The following is a 21436-nucleotide window of genomic DNA, read 5'->3' on the forward strand; positions in this document are numbered from 1 at the left end:
CGGTGATGATGATTTTTTCCGTAAAACCGTATTCTTTCATAAATTCGTTACATATTCAACTACGTGAAATATGTGGTACGTGAGCAAGTCTGATGAAAATCTGCTAATTGACCCGATTCCGATCCGGAGTTTCCTCTGCCAGCAAAGAACAATCAAATATTTGATCGTGATCCAATCCGCATCAAATATTTGCCCAATTTGGATCAAATTTTGATCCAACCGCTCAAGGCAACAGTCTCTACTCAAACAAGACCCCCTCCAGATCACCGTCTGCTCGTTCATGCAAATCGCTTTCCGCAAATATTTACCTGCCCCAACCGTTTTGAATATTATACCATCACCATCATCACCACAACCAGACACAGAGGTGGGGCTAAACAGAGTCGAAGGGGCGGAAGCTGACGGTCGGGTCGGATCGAAATCCGAGACACCCCATCGCGCGTGCCGTCCGTCCAAATCATCGTTCGAATTTCATGAGTAGGTATACACACGGCGGAGAACGGTGCGAGATATCGTGCGCATAATTGCCCCCCTGGAGCCGTTCCATGCGTATTTACATCCCCACCCCTTATCTGTCTATTGGTTCCACGTTGGAGGAGAAACGATTAAACGCTGTTTAGCTTAATTTGCATTAAGTACTTTTCGTCCAGATTTGATGTGGTTTGATGATGGATATTTTTCTAGCAGAATCACTCATTCCGTCCGTTTCGCCATCGACTTTCTCCGGTACTTTAAAACAGTTTTTTGTTTCCAAATCTTCCGTTTAAAAAAAATGGGCAAAACGTACACCTCAATATATGTTCTGGACATCAGCTGAAAATAAATGTAAGACTTGAGGTCTACCAAAATTAACTTTTAGCACATGTTTTGGCATCCCGATTTATTACATTAAATGAGCCTAAAAATAACAGAAAATGCGCTTCTTCTCAATAATTGTATGTCATAGGAATAGAAGGTTGATATGAGTGAGCGAAACAGGAGATACATTGAAATAAGCACGCTTGATAGCTATTCGTATTGTTTTCCAAATACACGGCCCACACTGAGAAAGATATGTATATATACAGCCATTCCATTGACCAGTATTTTTTATTTTTTCATTAGGGTGACCATTTCCATTTTAGGGTTGTCCGAAAAATCAATTTTTTCCTCTTTTTTTTTTCCGAAAATGACTTTTTCAAAAATTCATAACTTTTAAGCTACTGGACCAATTCAGATGATCGATATATCAAATTAAAGCCAATTAGCTAGCCTTTTTTGAAAAACTTGCACATTTGCCAATTAATTGAATTCTAGTCGAATACATCCGGTCTAGTCGCATAGAAATATTGAACGAAGACTGAAAACATGTTAACTTTGAAAAATCATAACTTCAAAACGAAAAATAACGCATCTCTGATTTTCGGATATGTTATGTAAAAAAACCTCAGCTTTCAATAAAAAATATAAAAAAATATAACATCCTTGGTCCCGAAACCATGAAAACTATAAAAAACTAATACAATAAATAATTACGAAATCAAAATCCATTTTTTTCAGGTCTAATATTTTTCAAAAAAGACTATCTAATTGGCCTTAATTGTATGTGTCGATCCGCTGAGTCGGTCCCGTAGATCAAAAGTTATGAATTTTTGTGTTGGAAAAAGAAGAAAAAAAATTATTTTTCGAACCATCGGTTAACTTTGAAAAATCATGACTGAAAAATGAAAAAACCGCCTCTCTGGGTTACGACATTTGTTATGCCCTCAGCTGTTTTTTTTATAGTTTCCAAGGTCTCGGGACCAAGGGCGCTATATTTTTTATATTTTCTCTGAAAAGCTGAGGATTTTTCACATAACAAATCTCGAAACCAGGGAGGCTTTTTTTCGTTTTTGAGTTTTTCAAAGTTAACCGATGGCCCAAAAAATCATTTTTCACTTTTTTTCAAAAATGACTTTGTTCAAAAATGTATATTTTTTTTGAACTACTGGATCGATTCAGATGATCGATATATGGAATTAAAGCCAATTAGCTAGCCTTTTTTGAAAAAAATGACACATTTGCCAACTAATAGAATTCTAGTCGTATACATCCAGTCTAGTCGCATAAAAATATTGAACGAAGACTGAAACATGTTAACTTTGAAAAATAATAACTTAAAAAGAAAAATAACACATCTTTGATTTTTGGATATGTTATGTAAAAAACATCAGCTATCAAGAAAAAATATAGCATTCCTGGTCCCGAAACCATGATAACTATAAAAAACTAAAACAATCAATAATTACGAAATCAAGATCCATTTTTTTTTTCTCAAGTCCAATATTTTTCAAAAAAGACTATCTAATTGGCTTTAATTTTATGTGTCGATCGTCTGAATCGGTCCAGTAGAAAAAAAGTCATGAATTTTTGTGTTGGAAAAAAGAAGAAAAATTGATTTTTCGAACCATCGGTTAAATTGGAAAAATCATAACTCAAAAAAACTCTCTGTTTTCGACATATCCAGAAAAAATATTTAAAAAAATATAGTGTCTTTGGTCCCGAGACCATGAAAGCTATAAACACAAATACAATCAATAATAACGAAACCATTATTAAAATTTTCTGCAGCTGCAGTATTTTTTCCAAAAAAAAACAGCCAATTGGCTTTAATTTAATATGCCGAATGCCTGAATCGGTCCAGTGGTTCAAATGTTATGATTTTTTGAAAAAAGTCATTTTTGGCCAAAATGTGATAAAATGGATTTTTCGGACCACCCTAAAATGGACATGGTCACCCTAACAAAAAAAAAAAATACGGGTTTGATAATTTGCAATAAAGAACAAAACTACCTGTATATACAGCCATTTCATGCCAAACCGATATAGTCGTTCTCAGATTTTCGTGAAAATTGGTAGTTTTATTCTCGTTTATTCTCTTCTTTTTACTCTTAGAAAACACTTTCCAGCTCTTCTGGCTCTTCTTTCTGGACAAATATTACACCTGCAAAAGTTTTAGATTTTGATTTTGTAATTATTGATTGTATTTGTTTCTTGTTGTTTAATGGATTTGGATCAAGCGCTTTTTTATCAAGCACATTACGGAATCCTCTCGGACGATCCTTGTAAGAAATTCTGTCCTTATGAAACTGGTCGATTATTGCATTGTAAATGCTTTTATGAAATTATCTAGCAATCATTCGAAACATCAAAATATATGAGCGTAGTGAAAATAATTCGGGATTCACGGGATTCCCGGCCTAACACATATTGTCTCTAGGAGACATTAGTTGATTTGCGCTCAAGAATTAGAATGATTGTGACATTGTTTTTTTTTATTATTTTGGGCCTATACTATAGAACAGATTAACCTACATCATTCAAGTGACCACTTAACAAATCGAAGGTTTTCCGGTTACATACCGTTTCAATAAATAGTTTTATGGATATGGTTTGAGTCACAATCAGAACTGGGGCTATATTTACTCAATCAACTGTTTATCAAGCCAATTATCGTTTCCAAACTCATAAAATTTAGTTCGCAGTTGCGAAATATACTATTTGTTCATTTTTTTCTGTATTATACTGACTTTCAACACTTTTTTGCTGGTTCGTCACTGTTACTTCCATTTTTTGGAAGAATGTCGGGAGTGAGAATTGAACTCATGACCCTTAGCGTGAGAGGTATGGATGTTACCACTACGCCAGATCGCCTCCTCGACTATTTGTTCACATTTATTGAAATAAACTTCAAAACCTCAAGGTAAGTTTTATGAAATGAGCTAAATAACAATACCAATCTGAATAAACATTGAATAAGCTATCAAATTTTGTTCAAAATTAAGTTACGAATTTCAGTTTCCTCCGATATGATTGTGAAGACATTTTTTCGTACCATGTGACGACATTTGAAAAAATCACATGGTATCCCTGCACGCATCTCACCACTCACACTCTTTGTTGCTCTACGCAGGGGTATGATTAAAACGTCAAACCCCTCATATTGCCAGTGTATTGCTGCGGTTCACTGACATTTTGGTTCTGTCAATTACTGTTGTTTACAACTCGGTCCGGTTATATAGTCGAATAGTGGCTTACTTTAAACTCCATGTTAAATGTGAACACCTCCATGTGAAACCGAAATATGAAAATCGCTCATGCAGTTAGTAAAAAAGCAGTGCATTTTTCTTTATTTTTACTATCTCCGTGATTTCAACGATTTCAATCCTCGCAAATAATATGTTGGTAGACAAATGACGCCATATTGATTTTGATTTTGGGTAGCCTATATTCAATTGATGTCTAACCCCTGGTTCTACCGCTCCACCGCTCCACAACTCTTCAGCTCAGCTGCTCATTAGCTCAACAGCTCAGTAGCTCCGATGAGAACTGAAGAGCAGCATTTCTTTTTATTGGGCCTGATCACGAACGCCACTTCACGGTGAAAACGAAATGAATTGTATGCAAGGTTATATAGAATTCATTTGGTTTTCACCGTGAAGTGGCGTTCGTGATCAGGCTCATTGTGTGCCGATCCGAATCCGCTCACTATGATGAAGCGAGTCGGATGAACAGCTCATGAGCGAATGGCACATTTCTAGCTCAAACGGGTACACGCACACATCGACAATTTGAGTTGCCATTTTCCGACGCTTTCTTTTATTTTAAAGTAATCAATTATTCATTTCCACATGTTGTGGCGATAAGTACTAAATGGGGTTTATGAATTGGGAAAATTGTAAGAACTGACTGCCTTATCAAATCCCGAGGAAACCCTCCAATAATTCCTCACTTTCCTTATTCTCAGTAGAATAACCTGCATAATTCCTTTCAGCGATAGTTCCTTTATATCAGACGCAATTGATTAAACTCATAATTAAACAAATCAAAATATTTAATGTTTTCTTTTATTGTTCCACTTCAATTTATTTTATATCAAACTTTTATGTAATTAATCCACGCCATATTTATTTTCTTCGTTCTCCGTATCCGATTTCTGCGAGCAATTATCCTCCTCTTCTTGTTCGGGCTTCTCCTTAGCAGACTCGTTGGCGACTCCATCAACCTTCTCTTTGGCCGGTTCGTGGGCCACTTCTTCGGTGTTTTCCTCTCTGCGCTGCTGATCCATTATTGTTGGTGAAAATATCTGGAAAACAAAAAATATTAGTCCGTCGGTCCGTGTCGATTTGAAATATTTGTTTCCCAGTATCCATCTGCTTCGTTTCTTACGACGAAAAAAATGGACTCTTAAAAGCTTTGTATAATACTTACCAAAAGAGAAGTAATCTTATATTAACCGAGCACACGTTTGAACGCCACCAAATTTCGAACAGGAATGAAATATGGCGACGCAACGAAACTATATTTAAGTTAAATTTGGATGAACGTGTGTTAGTGAGTAGTTTTTGCGTTCGGTTTGGATCGGAACAGTTGCGAAAATGAAACTTTATCGAGCCGATTTTTCGGCAAGATAAGTATAAAAAACGCCAAAACGTTGTTGACTAGAGATGGGCAAAACAGTTCACTTTGATGAACGGTTCAGTCGCTAACCGTTTATCTAAGTCAGGGATTCTCAAACTATTTTGAACTTAAATATAGTTTCGTTGCGTCGCCATTATTCATTCCCGTTCGAAATTTGGTGGCGTTCAAACGTGTGCTCGGTGAATATAAGATTACTTCTCTTTTGGTAAGTATTCTACGAAAGCTTTTCAGAGTCCATTTTTTTCGTCGTAAGAAACGAAGCAGATGGATACTGGGAAACAAATATTTTAAATCGACACGGACCGACGGACTAATATGTTTGGTTTTCCAGATATTTCCACCAACAATAATGGATCAGCAGCGCAGAGAGGAAAACACCGAAGAAGTGGCCCACGAACCGGCCAAAGAGAAGGTTGATGGAGTCGCCAACAAGTCTGCTAAGGAGAAGCCCGAACAAGAAGAGGAGGATAATTGCTCGCAGAAATCGGTCACGGAGAACGAAGAAAATAAATATGGCGAGAATTAATCAAATAAAAGCTTGATGTTAAACAAATTGAAGTGGAATAATAAAAGAAAATAACATTAAATAATTTGTTTAATTATGAGTTGAATTGCGCCTTATATAAAGGAATTATGCTGATTATTCTAGGGAGAATAAAGAAAGTGAGGAATGATTGGAGGGTTTCCTCGGGTAATCATTTGGTAAGGCAGTCAAATTAAAATTGAGGGGCTTAGAATGCAAGGGGTGTAAGTGACTTCTCTTCATCAACTTTTTCTTTAGTTAATAACTCAACTGCAAAAACGATCCAATTTAAGTTTGCTATAGAGTCCGATAGATGAGGTTCTGACCTATCTTCCACATTGCCAAATACAGTACGGAATGTATTTGCAGCTAAGTTATGACCAAAAGAGAGAGTCGATGTAGAGAAATCGATCAAATCACTTACACCCCTTTCATTATAAGCCCCTCAATTGAAATTATGGGCCTTATTCCAGAAAACGAGACGAGCAGACGAGCGCTCGTCTCGTTTATTTTCATATTCCAGAAGCCGAGCTCGACTAAAAACAGACGAGTAGCTCCTCTGGCTCGACGACCGTTCGGCCGCGCTCGTCGATGAATCAGTCGAATCGTCTAGTTTGTTTGATGTGTTTGTTCACCTTGTTGATTAAAAGCATCGGTATTCTTCTGCTCCGCCTTTATCTTCAAAAATTGTTTCACGGCTAAACTAGTATCGCATAAGCAATGTATGTTTTCAACTGCAACCATCAAATTCAATTCAGTAAATGCAAGATTTTACAGATTTTCAAATGGACCTCTCCCAAACAACAAAACCAAATGTAAACATTGATCTCATATTCAGGGATGCTAGATGACTGTTTTGAATATATGAACACGGCACGAAAAGGGTCTTCATATATTGAACGAAAATGAGTAATTCAAAACAACTTCTTTATTGGAAATACGTATATTTAGATTTAAAACTTTTCTTGATAAATCGTTGATTAGGTGAACAAACATTGCCCCCAATAAATTCATAATAACAAAACGTCTGAGTGATAAAACCATATGCTCGAGGAAAAATATCAATGAAACCAAAAGATATATGAAACTTAATCCTTTTTGTTATGTTTTTTTTTAAATTTTTTGGCACTGAGAAAAGAGTATCGATTGATCAATTTTAAAACTGTTTGTTGTTTTTCTCAAAACAAAAACAAGTCTTTCCAGTCTACCAAATAAAACATTTCAATGAAACTCGTGTTCTGGAATGGGATATTTTGCTCGTCTCGACAGTGACTGAAGCCGAGACGAGACGAGACGAATTTCTCGTCTCGTTTTCTGGAATATGGCCCTATGAGTTTTTGGGTAAAAAACCATCTATAACATTGAATAGGATTAAGATATTGACAAGTTCTGCATCGCAAAATGTTGGGCTCGATAAGCTCGAAAAGTCGTACGAAGATAGTTTTGATGTAGAGTTTTAAATATAGAAGTTAGAGCAGAAAAACTTCGCTTTTTCATGGTCACTCTAATGCAACTTTGGAAAAAAGCACTAAATCGATTATATTAAAAGATAGAAAAAAGTATAGTTCTACAAAGTTGTTTAAAATAATTGGGGCTACAACATTGTCGAACTATGTTTATCTCTATCTATAAAGATAAGAAAGTTAGATTTTTTATTTCATCAACAATTTTGGTCACCCTATTATTGATAACATGAAAATGAACGCTCTTTTATATGTAACAACTTTGTCGAAGACAGTTGTTGTCTAGAGAATAACTGTCGAGCTCTAAATGCTAATTTCCACCTAAATTCATCTCCTGGACCAGGAAAAACCAAAACATCCCGCAAATGGTGCTTATTTGCAACGAAACCCGACATTTTCAACGCAGTAAAAAATGAACTTGTTGTGCAAAACTCAAATATTCGTGAACAAATATTTGGTTGACATATGTCAGCATTTCACGATTCAGCAAAAATCAAGGTCAGGTAATGAATTATAGAGACTTTAAACTTTTTCAGTTCATTCTTCTCTAGCTGTTGCCGTTGACTATTTATAGCACCTTGAGCCATCTTGTGGAAACGGAACGAATTAAGTTACACACAAAATATTGTTGTGCGTAGGTTAAAACCGTTTTCCCATAAAAGTAAAGAATGTATATCAAACGAAGTTGATGCTAAGTGTCTTTAAGTTGCATGAAACGTCAAGATCTACTGTCATCACTTCATTCTGGAGGAGGGGTCCTTTGCCCAAAATAGTTTGAGAATCCTTGACATAGATGAACGGTTAGCGACTGAACGGTTCATCGAAGTGAACTGTTTTGCCCATCTCTAGTCAACAACGTTTTGGCCAAGGCGCGTAGAAGTATATCCTAAGGTGGGCCAACTTGCTAAAACCACTCTTCAGCCATATTGGAAGTCTACTGTGTTTTGTTTGTAAACAAAACACAATACGCTTGTGCCCAAGCTCGCTCGTGATCAGTCTGTCTCTTTCACACTTCAAGGAAAAAATTCCCCTTCTGCTTTCTTCCGTACTGTTTTCATATACCGCTCCCCTAACCAACTTAGTGACGAAACGGCCTCACCTAGTACCATAGACCCGTCTTGGTTTTGGCGTCATAGCGGATTCATAATTCTCATGTTTTATTTTTTTATACTTATCTTGCCGAAAAATCGGATCGATAAAGTTTCTTTTTCTCAATTGTTCCGATCCAAACCGAACGCAAAAACTACTCACTAATACATACACATTCATCCAAATTGAACTTAAATATAGTTTCGTTGCGTCGCCATTATTCATTCCCGTTCGAAATTTGGTGGCGTTTAAACGTGTGCTCGGTTAATATAAGATTACTTCTATTTTGGTAAGTATTATACGAAAGCTTCCCGGAGTCCATTTTTTCGTTGAAAGAAACGAAGCAGATGGATACTGGGAAACAAATATTTCAAATCGATCGAGACCGACGATCTAATATTTTTCGTTTTCCAGACATTTCCACCAACAATAATGGATCAGCAGCGCAGAGAGGAAAACACCGAAGAAGTGGCCCACGAACCGGCCAAAGAGAAGGTTGATGGAGTCGCCAACGAGTCTGCTAAGGAGAAGCCCGAACAAGAAGAGGAGGATAATTGCTCGCAGAAATCGGATACGGAGAACGAAGAAAATAAATATGGCGAGAATTAATCAAATAAAAGCTTGATGTTAAACAAATTGAAGTGGAACAATAAAAGAAAATAACATTAATTAATTTGATTTGTTTAATTATGAGTTGAATCAATTGCGTCTTATATAAAGGAGTAATGCTGATTATTCTACGGAGAATGAGGAAAGTGAGGAATGATTGGAGGGTTTTCTCGGGTAATCATTTGGTAAGGCAATCAAATAAAAATTGAAATCATGAGTTTTTGGGTAAAAAACCATGTATAACTTTGAATAGGATTAAGATATTGACAAGTTCTGCATCGCAAAATGTTGGGCTCGATAAGCTCGAAAAGTCGTATGAAGACAGTTTTGATGTACAATTTTAAATGTAGAAGTTGGAGCAGGAAAACTTCGCTTTTTCATGGTCACTCTAAAGCAACTTTGGAAAAAAACACTAAATCGATTATATTAAAAGATGGAAAAAAGCATTGTTCTACAAAGTTGTTTAAAATAATTGGGGCTACAACATTGTCGAACTATGTTTATCTCTATCTATAAAGATAGGAAAGTTGGACAATTTTGGTCACCCTATTTTTTATAACATAAAAATGAGCGCTCTATCATATGTAGCAACTTTGTCGAAGACAGTTTTTGTCTAAAGAATAAATATCTCCCACAAAGTTGTTTTTTAACTAAGTTTTATTGGGGTAACCATGAAAAAACCTGCTTTTTACTGTAACTTTTATATTCATAATTCTACATCAAAATTGTCTTCGTACGACTTTTAAGCGGACCTTACACGGTCAACTTTATTGACAATATGATGACATTTGAGAGCATAATGACAGCTGAACATGGCCGACGACGCAGAAATCCGGATTTTCTGATTTTCGAGCATCAATATCGTGACATTTCATATAGATGCATGATGTTGACGTTTTACCTCACGGACTTCCAGACTGAGTTGCCAGATATGCAAGCGCACATTTAATTTTTGTTAGTCTTTTTTGCGATTGCAATTAAAATTTATAAACTACTGAAATTGTAGGTATCATAAATGGAAGCTTTTGGTTTGGAAAACCGATACTTTGAATAGCAAAATACGGTACTTTTCACGATACAAATCAAAACTTCAAAGTAAACTGACAATGTGATGGTGAGAGAGTGGATGAAACTTAACAACGTTTTAGGAATTTTTTAACGTTGAACTCGGTCATTCTTTGCGCTAGTGAGCGGGTTGTGTGCTTCTTCACACTCCGCTATAAAATTTGGAGAATGAGAAGATCTGGGGAAATCACAGATGAAAAAACATCATGTGTTAATTCAAGCTACAGTAGAATCCCGATTATCCGCGGAATAGTCGGGCAAACTCACCGCGATTAACGAATATCGCGATGACCCATTAAAGGACAAAAAAATGCAAACACGAAAAGAGATGTTTCAACATAAAAACTATGTTCTATCAATACAAAAATCAATCAACTATCCATCTATAAGGTCGTGTACACCAGTGGCTAAATAATGTAAAAGCCATGACCACAACAAAAGAGCATGGGCCTACCACTCACTAACAAATTCCGGAAAGGCCTATTGATTTACTATGGAACTCGCAGTCACGAATAATCCGCAGGGCGGATCACCCGCTCGCGGATAATCGGGGTTCTACTGTCATAGTCTCATTTATGGAATATAAACATTTGCTTGCAGATAAAATAACTTGCATATATTTTCGCAAACTAAAATAATCTGGCATCTCTGAAACTGAAAGGAACAGTCTGTATTTGTGAAACGAGTATTATGATGTATTTTTGAGAAGAAAAACCGAATTCTAAAGTGTAAATTATGAATGAAAATTAACTTTTACGAATCAAATTAGTATTCTATGTGAATGCAAATCACTTTTTTTTCTGCAAGTGGTGAGAAAATCCCATACAAAAATTATGTCTGAAATTGACGTTATATTATAATAATACTGTTTAGTAGGAATATCTGAAAATTCAGAGGAAGTAGGTTAAGTTAAGGTTAGGACTACGCGCTTCAACTTATTAAATATTACCAAGTAGATATTTTCATTCAAATTTTACCAATTGAAAATTGCCTTTTAGCCTTCTAATCTGATAGAGAATAGTTTGGATCCCAAACTCGAATGTCGCCACTAGCCATCGCGGATATTTTCGTTGTCTCGGGTTGAGGGCGATATTGACCGTGTAAGGTGGAAAAATATTGATTGAGGTTAGATCAGATGTTGAAAGCCTAGCTGTCACGATATTGAAGACACTTATTGTCAATCCGGTTGATCGTGTAAGGTGCCCATTAGAGGTTATCAATACCTACAATTTGCGATGCATTACCCAAGGCGCGTAGAAGTATATCCTAAGGTGGGCCAACTTGCTAAAACCACTCTTCAGCCATCTTGGAAGTCTACTGTGTTTTGTTTGTAAACAAAACACAATACGCTTGTGTCCAAGCTCGCTTGTGATCAGTCTGTCTCTTTAAGGAAATAATTCCCCTTCTGCTTTCTTCCGTACTGTTTTCATATACCGCTCCCCTATCCCACTTAGTGACGAAACGGCCTCACCTAGTACCATAGACCCGTCTTGGCATTACCCAAGCTCAAGCTCAAGCTCTTATCAATACCTACATACCTACAATTTGCGATGCAGATTTCGCCAATATTTTAATCCTACTCAAAGTTATTGATTGGTTTTCACCCAAAAGCTCATGATTTCAATTTTAATTTACTCAAATACAAAACATAACATATCTTTGAAAATCACATATTATATAGAGTGAAATTTGTTCTTTCAAATTCCGTCAACAAACATTTTTTATGTTTCCCCCAGAAAGAATGGCAAGCAATTAAAGAGAGCGTATTTTTTGAAAAAAAAAAATACAATAACTTTGAGTAAAGTTGAGATATTGACAAGTTCTGAGTCGCAAAATATTTGTGTTAGTATGTTCTAAAAGTCTTTCTAAGACAGTTTGTATGTAGAATTTGAAATATAAAAGTCAGAGTAAAAAAACAGTTTTTTTCATGGTGACCCTAACGCAACTTAGAAAAAAAGTGCTATATCGGTTATTTCAAGAGATAGAAAAAAAAAGTTTTACAAGGGTGCCTTAAATTACTGGGACTACAACATTGTCGAACTATGTTTACCTCTATCTATAAAGATAAGAAAGTTATATTTTTTATTTCAACGACAATTTTGGTCACCCTATTATTGATAACATGAAAATGAGCGCTTTGTCGAAGACAGTTGCTGTCTAGAGAATAACTGTCGAGCTCTAAATGCTAATTTCCACTTAAATTCATCTCCTGGACCATTTAGCATTGGAAGAAAAGTGCAGCTGAAGCGTATCGAATGCTTGTGGAAGTTAAGGTAGGGTAGGGTGGGGCTAGTTGGACATTTTTGAATAAATTTGGTTACAACTTTGTAGTACGAAGTTTTGCGTTAGAATGTTATGTACCACAATGAAGCTCACCTTTTACCTTTTCAATGAAAAATAACCAGAGAATCAATTATTTGACATTTTTCTTTTATTTAACATCTTTGTATTTCAGAATATATTGACCAACTAACCCCACACACGGGGTACATTGGTCAATAATAGGCATGTTATTTTTGAGCAAATAATAAGCGTTTTTCCATTAGAAGTTTCCTTCATTATGAATAAAATAATTGAATCAAAACAAGAACAGTTAACTACAGTAATTTACATTTAATGCGACATGCCGAGGTACCACTCAGTGTCGCATTAGAGGAGATTGTGACCTGTAATTGGACATTCGCGCTGACAGTGGTCAGTGTCGACTTCTGGTGGCGACTTTCAATTCGGGTCCCGAACTAGATAGTGTAATCTCTATCAGATTAGAAGGCACGAATCCAGTTTTCAAATGTTAAAATTTGAATGAAAATTTCTACATCATGTTATTTAATTACTTTAAACACGTATTTTTGACTCTTATTTAACCGTTTGTCTATACATTTCTGATATTTTGACTGAAACTTTTCATTATATATAATATGAAATTGTCTTCAAACACAATTTTCGTTCGAGATTTTTTCACCACCTGTAAAAAAAAGTGTATTTCATCTCTAAAGAATACAAATTCGATACGGATAAGTTAATTTTTATTCATTATTTTAATGTTGAAAACGTGTCCATTCCGCCTGAAAATTAATTACTATCTTTGACGCTCCCAAAATCGTGAAACGAAGCTCAGTGCCGTCAACGCGAATATCAACAAACACAGCACAAACGAAAAACAGAATGTGAAAAACAAGTTAGAACTAGAAAAGAAAAACAGCAAAATGGACTCAACTTTCGTAGACATTGGTGAAGAATACATGCAAGCAGAATATTTAGATGAACATTTAGAAGATGTACTATCGGCCAACATTCATTCGAGCTGTTCTATTGCTTTAGAACAAATCACTGCCAGTGAAGCTAACAGCAAGCCCGATAAACATAACCGTCCAGTGAAATACAAGAGACGAAAGTATAATGTCCTCACCATCAAAGATAAGAACATAGACTTGAACCTGCTAAATTGTGGTAAGACTGTTCTACAAGTGGCTGACGAAACGGGCCTTCCACGGTCGACGGTTTACGGAATCAAGAAGCAAGAAATAGCATTGCGGCATTGCAAGACGATGGCCAACAAAACGATCCAGTTTCGCAAACGGATAAGACTTCCGACGCATGTATTGCTGAATGAAGCCGTCTTATTGTGGTTCTACGGAAAACGTCAGAAACACATACCGATATCAGATGCACTCTTATGTGAAAAATGCAAGCTTCTCCACGAAACATCGTGCACGACGCCCGATTGTCGATTTAGAGCAAGTTATGGTTGGTTACGTAGCTTCAAAGCTAGAAACGGGATCAGAACGTTAACTGTCTCTGGAGAGAAACTTGACGCGGATATTGCTGCGGTTGAACCGTTTAAGAATAAATTGACGGAGATTATAACTTCAAACAACTATAGTGCTGATGATATTTATAACGCTGATGAGACGGCATTAGTTGTAAAGGCCTTGCCTTCAAAGTCATTGGTTAGTTTTAGCGAAAAAACTGCACCCGGACGCAAGTCTTTGAAGGAGCGACTGACAATTACACCTTGCAGCAATGCAAGTGGTAGCCACAAATTACCATTACAAGTACTTGGCCGCGCAGCAAATCCTAGATGCTTTAAAACGCAAGGCGTGCCTGATGGGATACACTATTTTTCAAATAAGAAAGCGTGGCAAACTAGTGCGACGTTTACTGATTGGTTCTACTCCGTCTTCGTTCCTGAAATCAAACGGAAGGCAGCTGCACAGAATAGACCGGCTAAAGCGCTTCTAATTTTAGATAATTGCACCGCACATTGCAGTAAAGATAAGTTTCAAGTGGATGACGCAGAAATTCAGGTGATCTTCCTTCCTCCAAATGTGACAAGCATTCTGCAGCCTATGGATCAAGGCATCATCAATGCTTTTAAAGGTAACAATGTCATTACATTTTCGAGTCCAAGATAGTGAATATTATTTTTATTTTTTAGTTATCTACAAATCGAATTTTCTGCGCCGTGTTCTGTTGGAAACTGACAGCGATTGCCCAGTCACAGAAGTTATCAAATCATTTAGCCTTTATGACGCTATTCAACTAGCGACTCATGCGTGGGCCACTATAACTCCAGAAACGATTGCTAACTGTTGGCGCAATCTCTTAAGTGTCAGTCAAGATCAAAACTATAACTCGTTCAACGATTTCACAATTTCATCACCAACAAGTGACCCCCGCGTGTTACTTTCTAAAGTAGTGCAACTCGTTGATCCAAACTACGTACTGACCGAAGAAGAAGTTCAAGAATGGCTAAGCAACTCAGACAACATAGATGTAGCGCAAATATATACCGACGAGCAATTGACCCAGTATATTGCCTCTGGTGGTGACTTTTTCGAGGCCGACCATGAAGAGCAAGATTGCGATGCTAACGAAAGTGCTGAGGGTGATCTTAGTACTTCGGGTTATATGTACTCTTGGAGCAGTCAATCCGAAAAACGCAATGATTATAAGAAGGCTATCAGCATCATGGATGTACTTAAAAATGTTCTTATTGCTGTTGGTGATGACCATAAATTAGTGGAAGTCGAAAAATGGAAAAACGAATATGAAAATGAAATTATTCGCCTTCTTGGCGAATAACAATAGTGAATTGTAATTAGGTATATGGCATGATAACAAAAATACAAAATAATTGATTGTAACACCATAAGTTGTCTTGATTGGAAAAATGGTTGAAACACTCGTGTTGTAAAAACTCGCACAATGGTATATTCGTGTTGACGGCATTGATTTTTCACTTTTAGTTTATCGAACTGTTCTTGATAATCGGGCTGCTCTCGGATTAGCATTGTAACTGTGCCTCGTTTCACACCCATTGCTGCTCCCGAGTCTTTCCGACTCGGCGTATAGCAATATGGGATATTGCGTTTCTCACAAACAGTTGGCAAGCGACACATGATTTCCACTTTTCTGCAGCGAAAATAACAATCCTGTAAAAATTGAGATGCGAATTAGAGACTTCCGATTAGATATATGACTTTATTAGACTTTTTTGTAAATTGCAACACCCATTTCAACACACAATATACACATTGCTTACCCTGTTTCATTATTCCGCGTAGGCACTTGAACATCCCTTAATCCATAACATAAATAAGATTTGTGTTTTGAGGCTGCAATGAATTAATATAGATAAGAACACGCGGAAATAGCATTAAAATATCCATCTAAACATTTTTTGATAAGTTTATGAATGTTCTTGGTTAATTCCTTCGGCGCCATGGGCTGAGCGATTGCATTCGTATTTTGAAGTTTCACATCGTATCCTTCCTTAACGATAGTTGTGTCGATTTCGGCATCTGGTTTCATTACCTTTATATTTCCCATTACTATCTCGAAATCAGTGGATAGTTTTGTTGGCCAACGCCTTGCAATGCCTCAATGCTATTTCTTGCTTCTCGATTCCGTAAATTCTCGACGGTGGAAAGCCCGTTTCGTCAGCCACTTGTAGAACACTCTCACCACGATTTATCAAAATGTTATCTGAGTCCATTTTGATGTTTTTCTTTTCTGGTTCTAACTTGTTTTTCACATTCTGTTTTTCGTTTGTGCTGTGTTTGTTGATATTTGCGATGACGGCACTGAGCTTCGTGTCACGATTTCGGGAACGTCAAAGATAGTAATTAATTTTCAGGCGGAATGAGCATGTTTTCAAAATAAAAATTATGAATAAAAATTAACTTATCCGTATCAAATTAGTATTCTATTTAAATGAAAAACACTTTTTTTACAGGTGGTGAAAAAATCTCATACGAAAATCGTGTTTGAAGATAATTTTATATTATATATAATGAAAAGTTTCAGTCAAAATATCAGAAATGTATAGACAAACGGCTACGTAAGAGTCAAAAATACGTGTTTAAAGTAATTAAATAACATGATGTAGAAATTTTCATTCAAATTTTAACATTTGAAAACTGGATTCGTGCCTTCTAATCTGATAGAGATTACACTATCGAGTTTTGTCCCAAATCGAAAGTTGCCACCAGACGTCGACACTAACCACTGTCAGTGCGGATTTTTCTCTGTCCAATTAGATGTAAACATGTCCAATTAAATGTGTCGCATTACAGGTATGTCCAATTAAAAAAATGTCGCATTAAATGTAAATTACTGTAATATCATGTAGTAAGTAATAAAATAAATTAATGAAAATTTCAAATTATCATCGTTGAAAATTAGTCAGACAATCATTTCTAGCGGTTTCGTCTCTCTTCCACTTTGTGGCGAACCAGAGATGCCAGGTTTGAGGACATGTCTTCATTTTGAAGACATTTGATTTTGTGAAGACACTTTGAAGACATTATGAAATATGTGAAGAAATTTCAGTATTATAGCGTACGTGGATTTTTAAAAGATATTATTTCCATGGAATTCTAACTATTGACCGAAAATATCGTCAAAAAAGTAGGGCTTTTGTCTCAGCGATCGAAGCGGTCCGAATCTAGGTAGTGCGGACTGAATCAAAACGGCTGTCAAAAAAGATCCAATTGAAATGTCAAAAGAGATCCAACGATCAGGAGTGTTATTTTTCTTATGATAATCAACACTATAAAAGAGGTATTGTTGTCAGGGGCAAAAAAAATTAAAATAACAAAATGAACGAACTACATTTTTCCGTCAATTGTTTGATTAACCATTGTATCTCTGAAAGAGCATCTCAGCCTTTCACTGAGCTACGCCTTTTTAATGTCCCCTCTCTTTGACATAACGTTTTTTCGAACGAAATAAAAACAAACGAAGTCAGAGTCACGTAAATGTTTACTCCTGCGATTTGAAAATATTCGATAAAAAGTGGAAGGAAGAGATGCCAGATTATTTTTAAAAAAAGTCTGTAAGAACATGTGAATGTCTGTTAAAAATGTGGAAAAGTCTGTAAAAGTGTGCAGATCTATAGAAATGTCTTTTAACGTTAATTTTCACATATTCATGAATACTTTGTACATCGTGATGCACGTAAGATTGTATTTTGTTCTCAGATCTTCGCCAAAAGTGGTAATATTGTTCTTTATCGCAAAACATTAGACTCGTATTTTTTTATTTTTTCATTGGGGTGCCCATTTCCATTTTAGGGTGATCCAAAAAATCATTTTTTTTTCCACTTTTTCCCAAAATGACTTTTTTCTAAAATTTATAACTTTCGAACCACTTAACCGATTTAGATGATCGACATATCAAATTGAAGCCAATGAGCTTTAATTGAGAAATATTGAACTTGCAGATAATATGGATCCTATTTTCGTAATTATTGATTGTAGTCGTTTTTTAATGTTTTCATGGCTTTGGACTAGGGGGCGCTATATTTTTTTATATTTTTTCTTGGAAGCTGAGAAGTTTTTACATAAAATATCTCGATTTCAGAGATGCTATTTCTAGAACAAAAAATAATTATCAGAGACAATTCTCGTTCAAGGTTTTTCGTTACCTGCAGAGAATGCAATTTTTCATTAATTGTGAATAACCGTATCCTCTCTTTCGTCTGCAATTATGTCAGGGCAAAAGTACTTATGTGTATGAGTTCCAAACTTCATACACACCAGATGGGCCAACCAGAAAGACTGCCGGGCCGCAGGTTGAGTATCGCTGGTCTAACGTCATGTGTATTGATATAAACTAAATATAATAACTTTTCTGTATTAAAACTATGGAAAAATGGCATATGGTGAGTCAAATATCTTTGATGTGATGAATAGAGCCCTTTTATTTTTCAAAAACCTGTGAAATATTGTTATATCCAAAGTCTACAACAAAAATAAAAAGTGTTTTACAGATATGTCTGTAAATTCACAAACATATTTGTAAATCTGGCATCTCTGGTGGTCTAAGAATTTATTGCAAGAAATCGCTTGAAAACATGCATGAATTTGCTTGAAAATGATGTGGATTGAGTCCGCACCACTTAGGTCCGAATACATATTCTCTCTAGAGGATATAAGATCATTTGCGCTCGAAAATTCGAATGGTTTTGACATTAAATTTCTATTATTTTGGCCCTACTATACAATAGATTAACCTAGATCTTTCAAACGACCACTTCATAAATCGAAGGTCTTCCGGTTACATGCCTTTTTTACAATTAGTTTCATGGATATGGTTTGAGTTACAACCAAAATTTCAAAGCTGAAATAAACAAATTTAGTTATCACAGTTCCGTTTTTGTGTGAAGAACTTTCCTCCAATATTATGAAGACATATTTTCGTACCATGTCAAGACATTTGAAGAAAATTACCTGGCATCCCTGCGACGCACAACCGCTTGCGTTTGTTTTGATGACATTTGTACCGTACGCCCCAAAGTATATAGAAATAGCCTCCAGGTATGCTACATTACTCAATGCATTATTGTGAGTTCTGATATTCAATGATAGTGTTTATTATATTTAATGAAAATTTTACAACAAAAAATATAAATATGTCAATTATATTGCAAGTGGTTTGTGTGGTGGTTGTCTCGTTTCAAATACACTGGGTTTAGTAGTAAAACATATGCCTTCTATATTTGTTTATAGCTTGCGTAATGAAACACAGTATACCTGAAAATTTTATATGCGTTGCTCTCACACGATCAATTTGTGTGACCAACTAGCCTCTCTATATATGAAAAAGAATATTCATGAAAATTCAACAAAAATAATTTTAAAAGTGATTTTCATTAACACTTAAAGCTAATACGTACAATAAAGCTTTGTTTTACGTTCGAGCCGATTTTTTTCATGGTTATTAACCAGTTTTAGAACACATTTTATAATGCGCAAACCGTGATTGATTCTTGGCGAAAACGGAACCATGTCCGTATTTTTTTAACCTACTTAATAGAAAGTTTTTATGATTTGCTTATTTTTTTGTATCAGAAATTCGCTATTTTTCATCCATAGATCGCTAATTGTTTGGACGCTCAGATTCCAAGATATCGTCACTGACCAACTTACCCATATGACCAACCAGTGTTGGAAAAAATCATCTTCGCTAAGATCAAATGCATAGATTTTCGGGCTAGGTTGCATCGAAAACCTATATATTCCAAACGAAAATTAAAATGACAGATCCAGGCAACCATTGAATATGAGCAAATGAACTTTTGTCCTTCAATATGTTTTGATGTTTATTTTTTCCACCCAGTGTCATTTTCATCTTGATTATCGGAAACGTCAGAACTGAATTTCATTTCAGCCGAATGAATATCAGCTGTTGTTAACTTCTAACCTGAGGCTGCTGTATGCGGTTGGGTTTTGTAGTTGCCGGATGCCGTAATCGGAAATACCTTATGAAATTCCCGATGTCGAAAATGACTTGACGGTAGCTAAAACCACTCGTTGTATCCATTCTGCATATGCCGTTGCTACCGTCTCGCCAAATAAAATTTATTTTGAACTTAAATTCACTGCCAGAGCGAATATCGTTTCGGATGTGATGAATATCAATTTGTTGCTTTTGATATCCAAAGTATAAATAACAACGAAGTTATAAACCCCACTCAATGTCGCATTCATTCATTATAGCAAATTTGCTCATGCAACAGCAATATGAACAAAATGAACTCGTTTGTTATTGTCATCAATATAATGAGGGCAGTGTGTTTCAAGCTGAAAGAAAGACACTGGAACAAAATCGTATTCGTTTCTCGTGAGTATTTGTTGATATTCTAAGACACTGACCAACTAGCCCCGCCCTACCCTAGTAACCCGGTGTGACGACCGAAATTTATAGAGATTTTAACCATCCTGTGGTCATTCAGCTCTGATTAGCAGGGAATGGTTTTGATGATATAAAAGTGATGAATTTAGTGCATTGATCACTGGATCAGGAGTTAGTTATTCCTCAAAACTATTTCAAATATGTCAACAATTGATAGGAGGAAAGATATTCTATTGTATAGTATTCAAGTTGGAAATGACGACTCTATAAGTCAAAGTATCCCAATAGAAAAAAAAACACAAAAATATCATGTTCTATCTTTTGTGCTAATTCGATTTGGGAATTGACATTTATTGTTGGTGATTATCTCCTTCGTCAAAAGGGAACAAAGTGGATAGACTTCATCAAATCCTCGTCACACTCTCTTTCTTCTCTTGGCATCGGTTCCCGGCCTTAGGTACAAGAGATAATCCGAGAATAAGCTACAAATCACTCACTTCTCATAGATCCCGCAAAAAAAATGACACTTTCCTATTGAACCAACACGAACTTTGACATCGATACGGTTCAGGAATGTTGAAGGAAAAAGAAAGACCTCACACAAAAAAGCTGCCACAGGGTCTCGGGAGGATTTAGACCCCTAATCCTATTCTGTTCATTCTCAACGGGGGTCATACAATCATATCACTTTTTTCTTTGCGAAACTGAAAATGATTTTTTAATTGACTCCTTCACAGCTTCATTTGTGATCGATCGCTCGGAGATTTTCTCCCATGCGGAATTAGCAATAATTGACAGATGTCTCAATTTCATTCGAAGCCGTTGTCGACGACGACGCTTCTGCCATCTGTCAATAGGCTAACTGTTAACCTAGAAAAAAGATACTCGAGAAGATGACAATGACTACGACGACATCGATGATGCTGTGTGCAAATAGTTAATATTTGCTCACCCTCAACCCCTCCTCCCTCGTCTGTGAGAAAGGGCAGATATCAGTCTCACGATTGTTGCCACTCGCCAGAAGAATAGGTTACAAATGGCAATCGGTCTCGTAACAATGGCAAAAGGCAGCATTAACCAAACACTCATCGGGGGCTGAGGCTTCCTT

General features: G+C 36.1%; 1 protein-coding gene, 2 long non-coding RNA genes and 1 pseudogene across 3 annotated transcripts; 2 read left to right on the top strand and 2 right to left on the bottom strand.

Moving 5' to 3' along the window:
• Positions 1 to 4851: 4851 nt before the first annotated feature.
• Positions 4852 to 5339, bottom strand: LOC129762236 (uncharacterized). The gene is made up of 2 exons (XR_008740586.1): positions 5230 to 5339; positions 4852 to 5104 (listed from the first exon to the last, which is right to left on the bottom strand). It is a non-coding gene; the product is annotated as an uncharacterized LOC129762236 (long non-coding RNA).
• A 3354-nt stretch (positions 5340 to 8693) lies between these two features.
• On the top strand, positions 8694 to 9187 carry LOC129762238 (uncharacterized). Its single transcript, XR_008740587.1, has 2 exons — positions 8694 to 8803; positions 8929 to 9187. It is a non-coding gene; the product is annotated as an uncharacterized LOC129762238 (long non-coding RNA).
• Positions 9188 to 13394: 4207 nt separating this feature from the next.
• Positions 13395 to 15173, top strand: LOC129779878 (jerky protein homolog-like). Its single transcript, XM_055787624.1, has 3 exons — positions 13395 to 14568; positions 14627 to 15076; positions 15148 to 15173. Exons 1-3 carry the CDS (start codon positions 13395 to 13397, stop codon positions 15171 to 15173), a joined length of 1650 nt encoding a protein of 549 aa, XP_055643599.1.
• Positions 15174 to 15181: 8 nt separating this feature from the next.
• Positions 15182 to 16303, bottom strand: LOC129779885 (H/ACA ribonucleoprotein complex subunit 2-like protein; annotated as a pseudogene).
• Between the last annotated feature and the right edge of the window lie 5133 nt (positions 16304 to 21436).

Source organism: Toxorhynchites rutilus, chromosome 1 (genome assembly GCF_029784135.1).
Source record: "Toxorhynchites rutilus septentrionalis strain SRP chromosome 1, ASM2978413v1, whole genome shotgun sequence".
Classification (NCBI taxonomy): domain Eukaryota; kingdom Metazoa; phylum Arthropoda; class Insecta; order Diptera; family Culicidae; genus Toxorhynchites; species Toxorhynchites rutilus.

What these genes read in the sequence shown, in the direction of transcription:
- LOC129779878 (XM_055787624.1), top strand. Translation starts at nt 13,395, where the DNA reads ATGGACTCAACTTTCGTAGACATTGGTGAAGAATACATGCAAGCAGAA. An exon ending in CATCATCAATGCTTTTAAAG is followed by an intron (nt 14,569 to 14,626) that starts GTAACAATGTCA and finishes TTTATTTTTTAG; the next exon opens with TTATCTACAAATCGAATTTT. An exon ending in TGCTAACGAAAGTGCTGAGG is followed by an intron (nt 15,077 to 15,147) that starts GTGATCTTAGTA and finishes GATTATAAGAAG; the next exon opens with GCTATCAGCATCATGGATGT.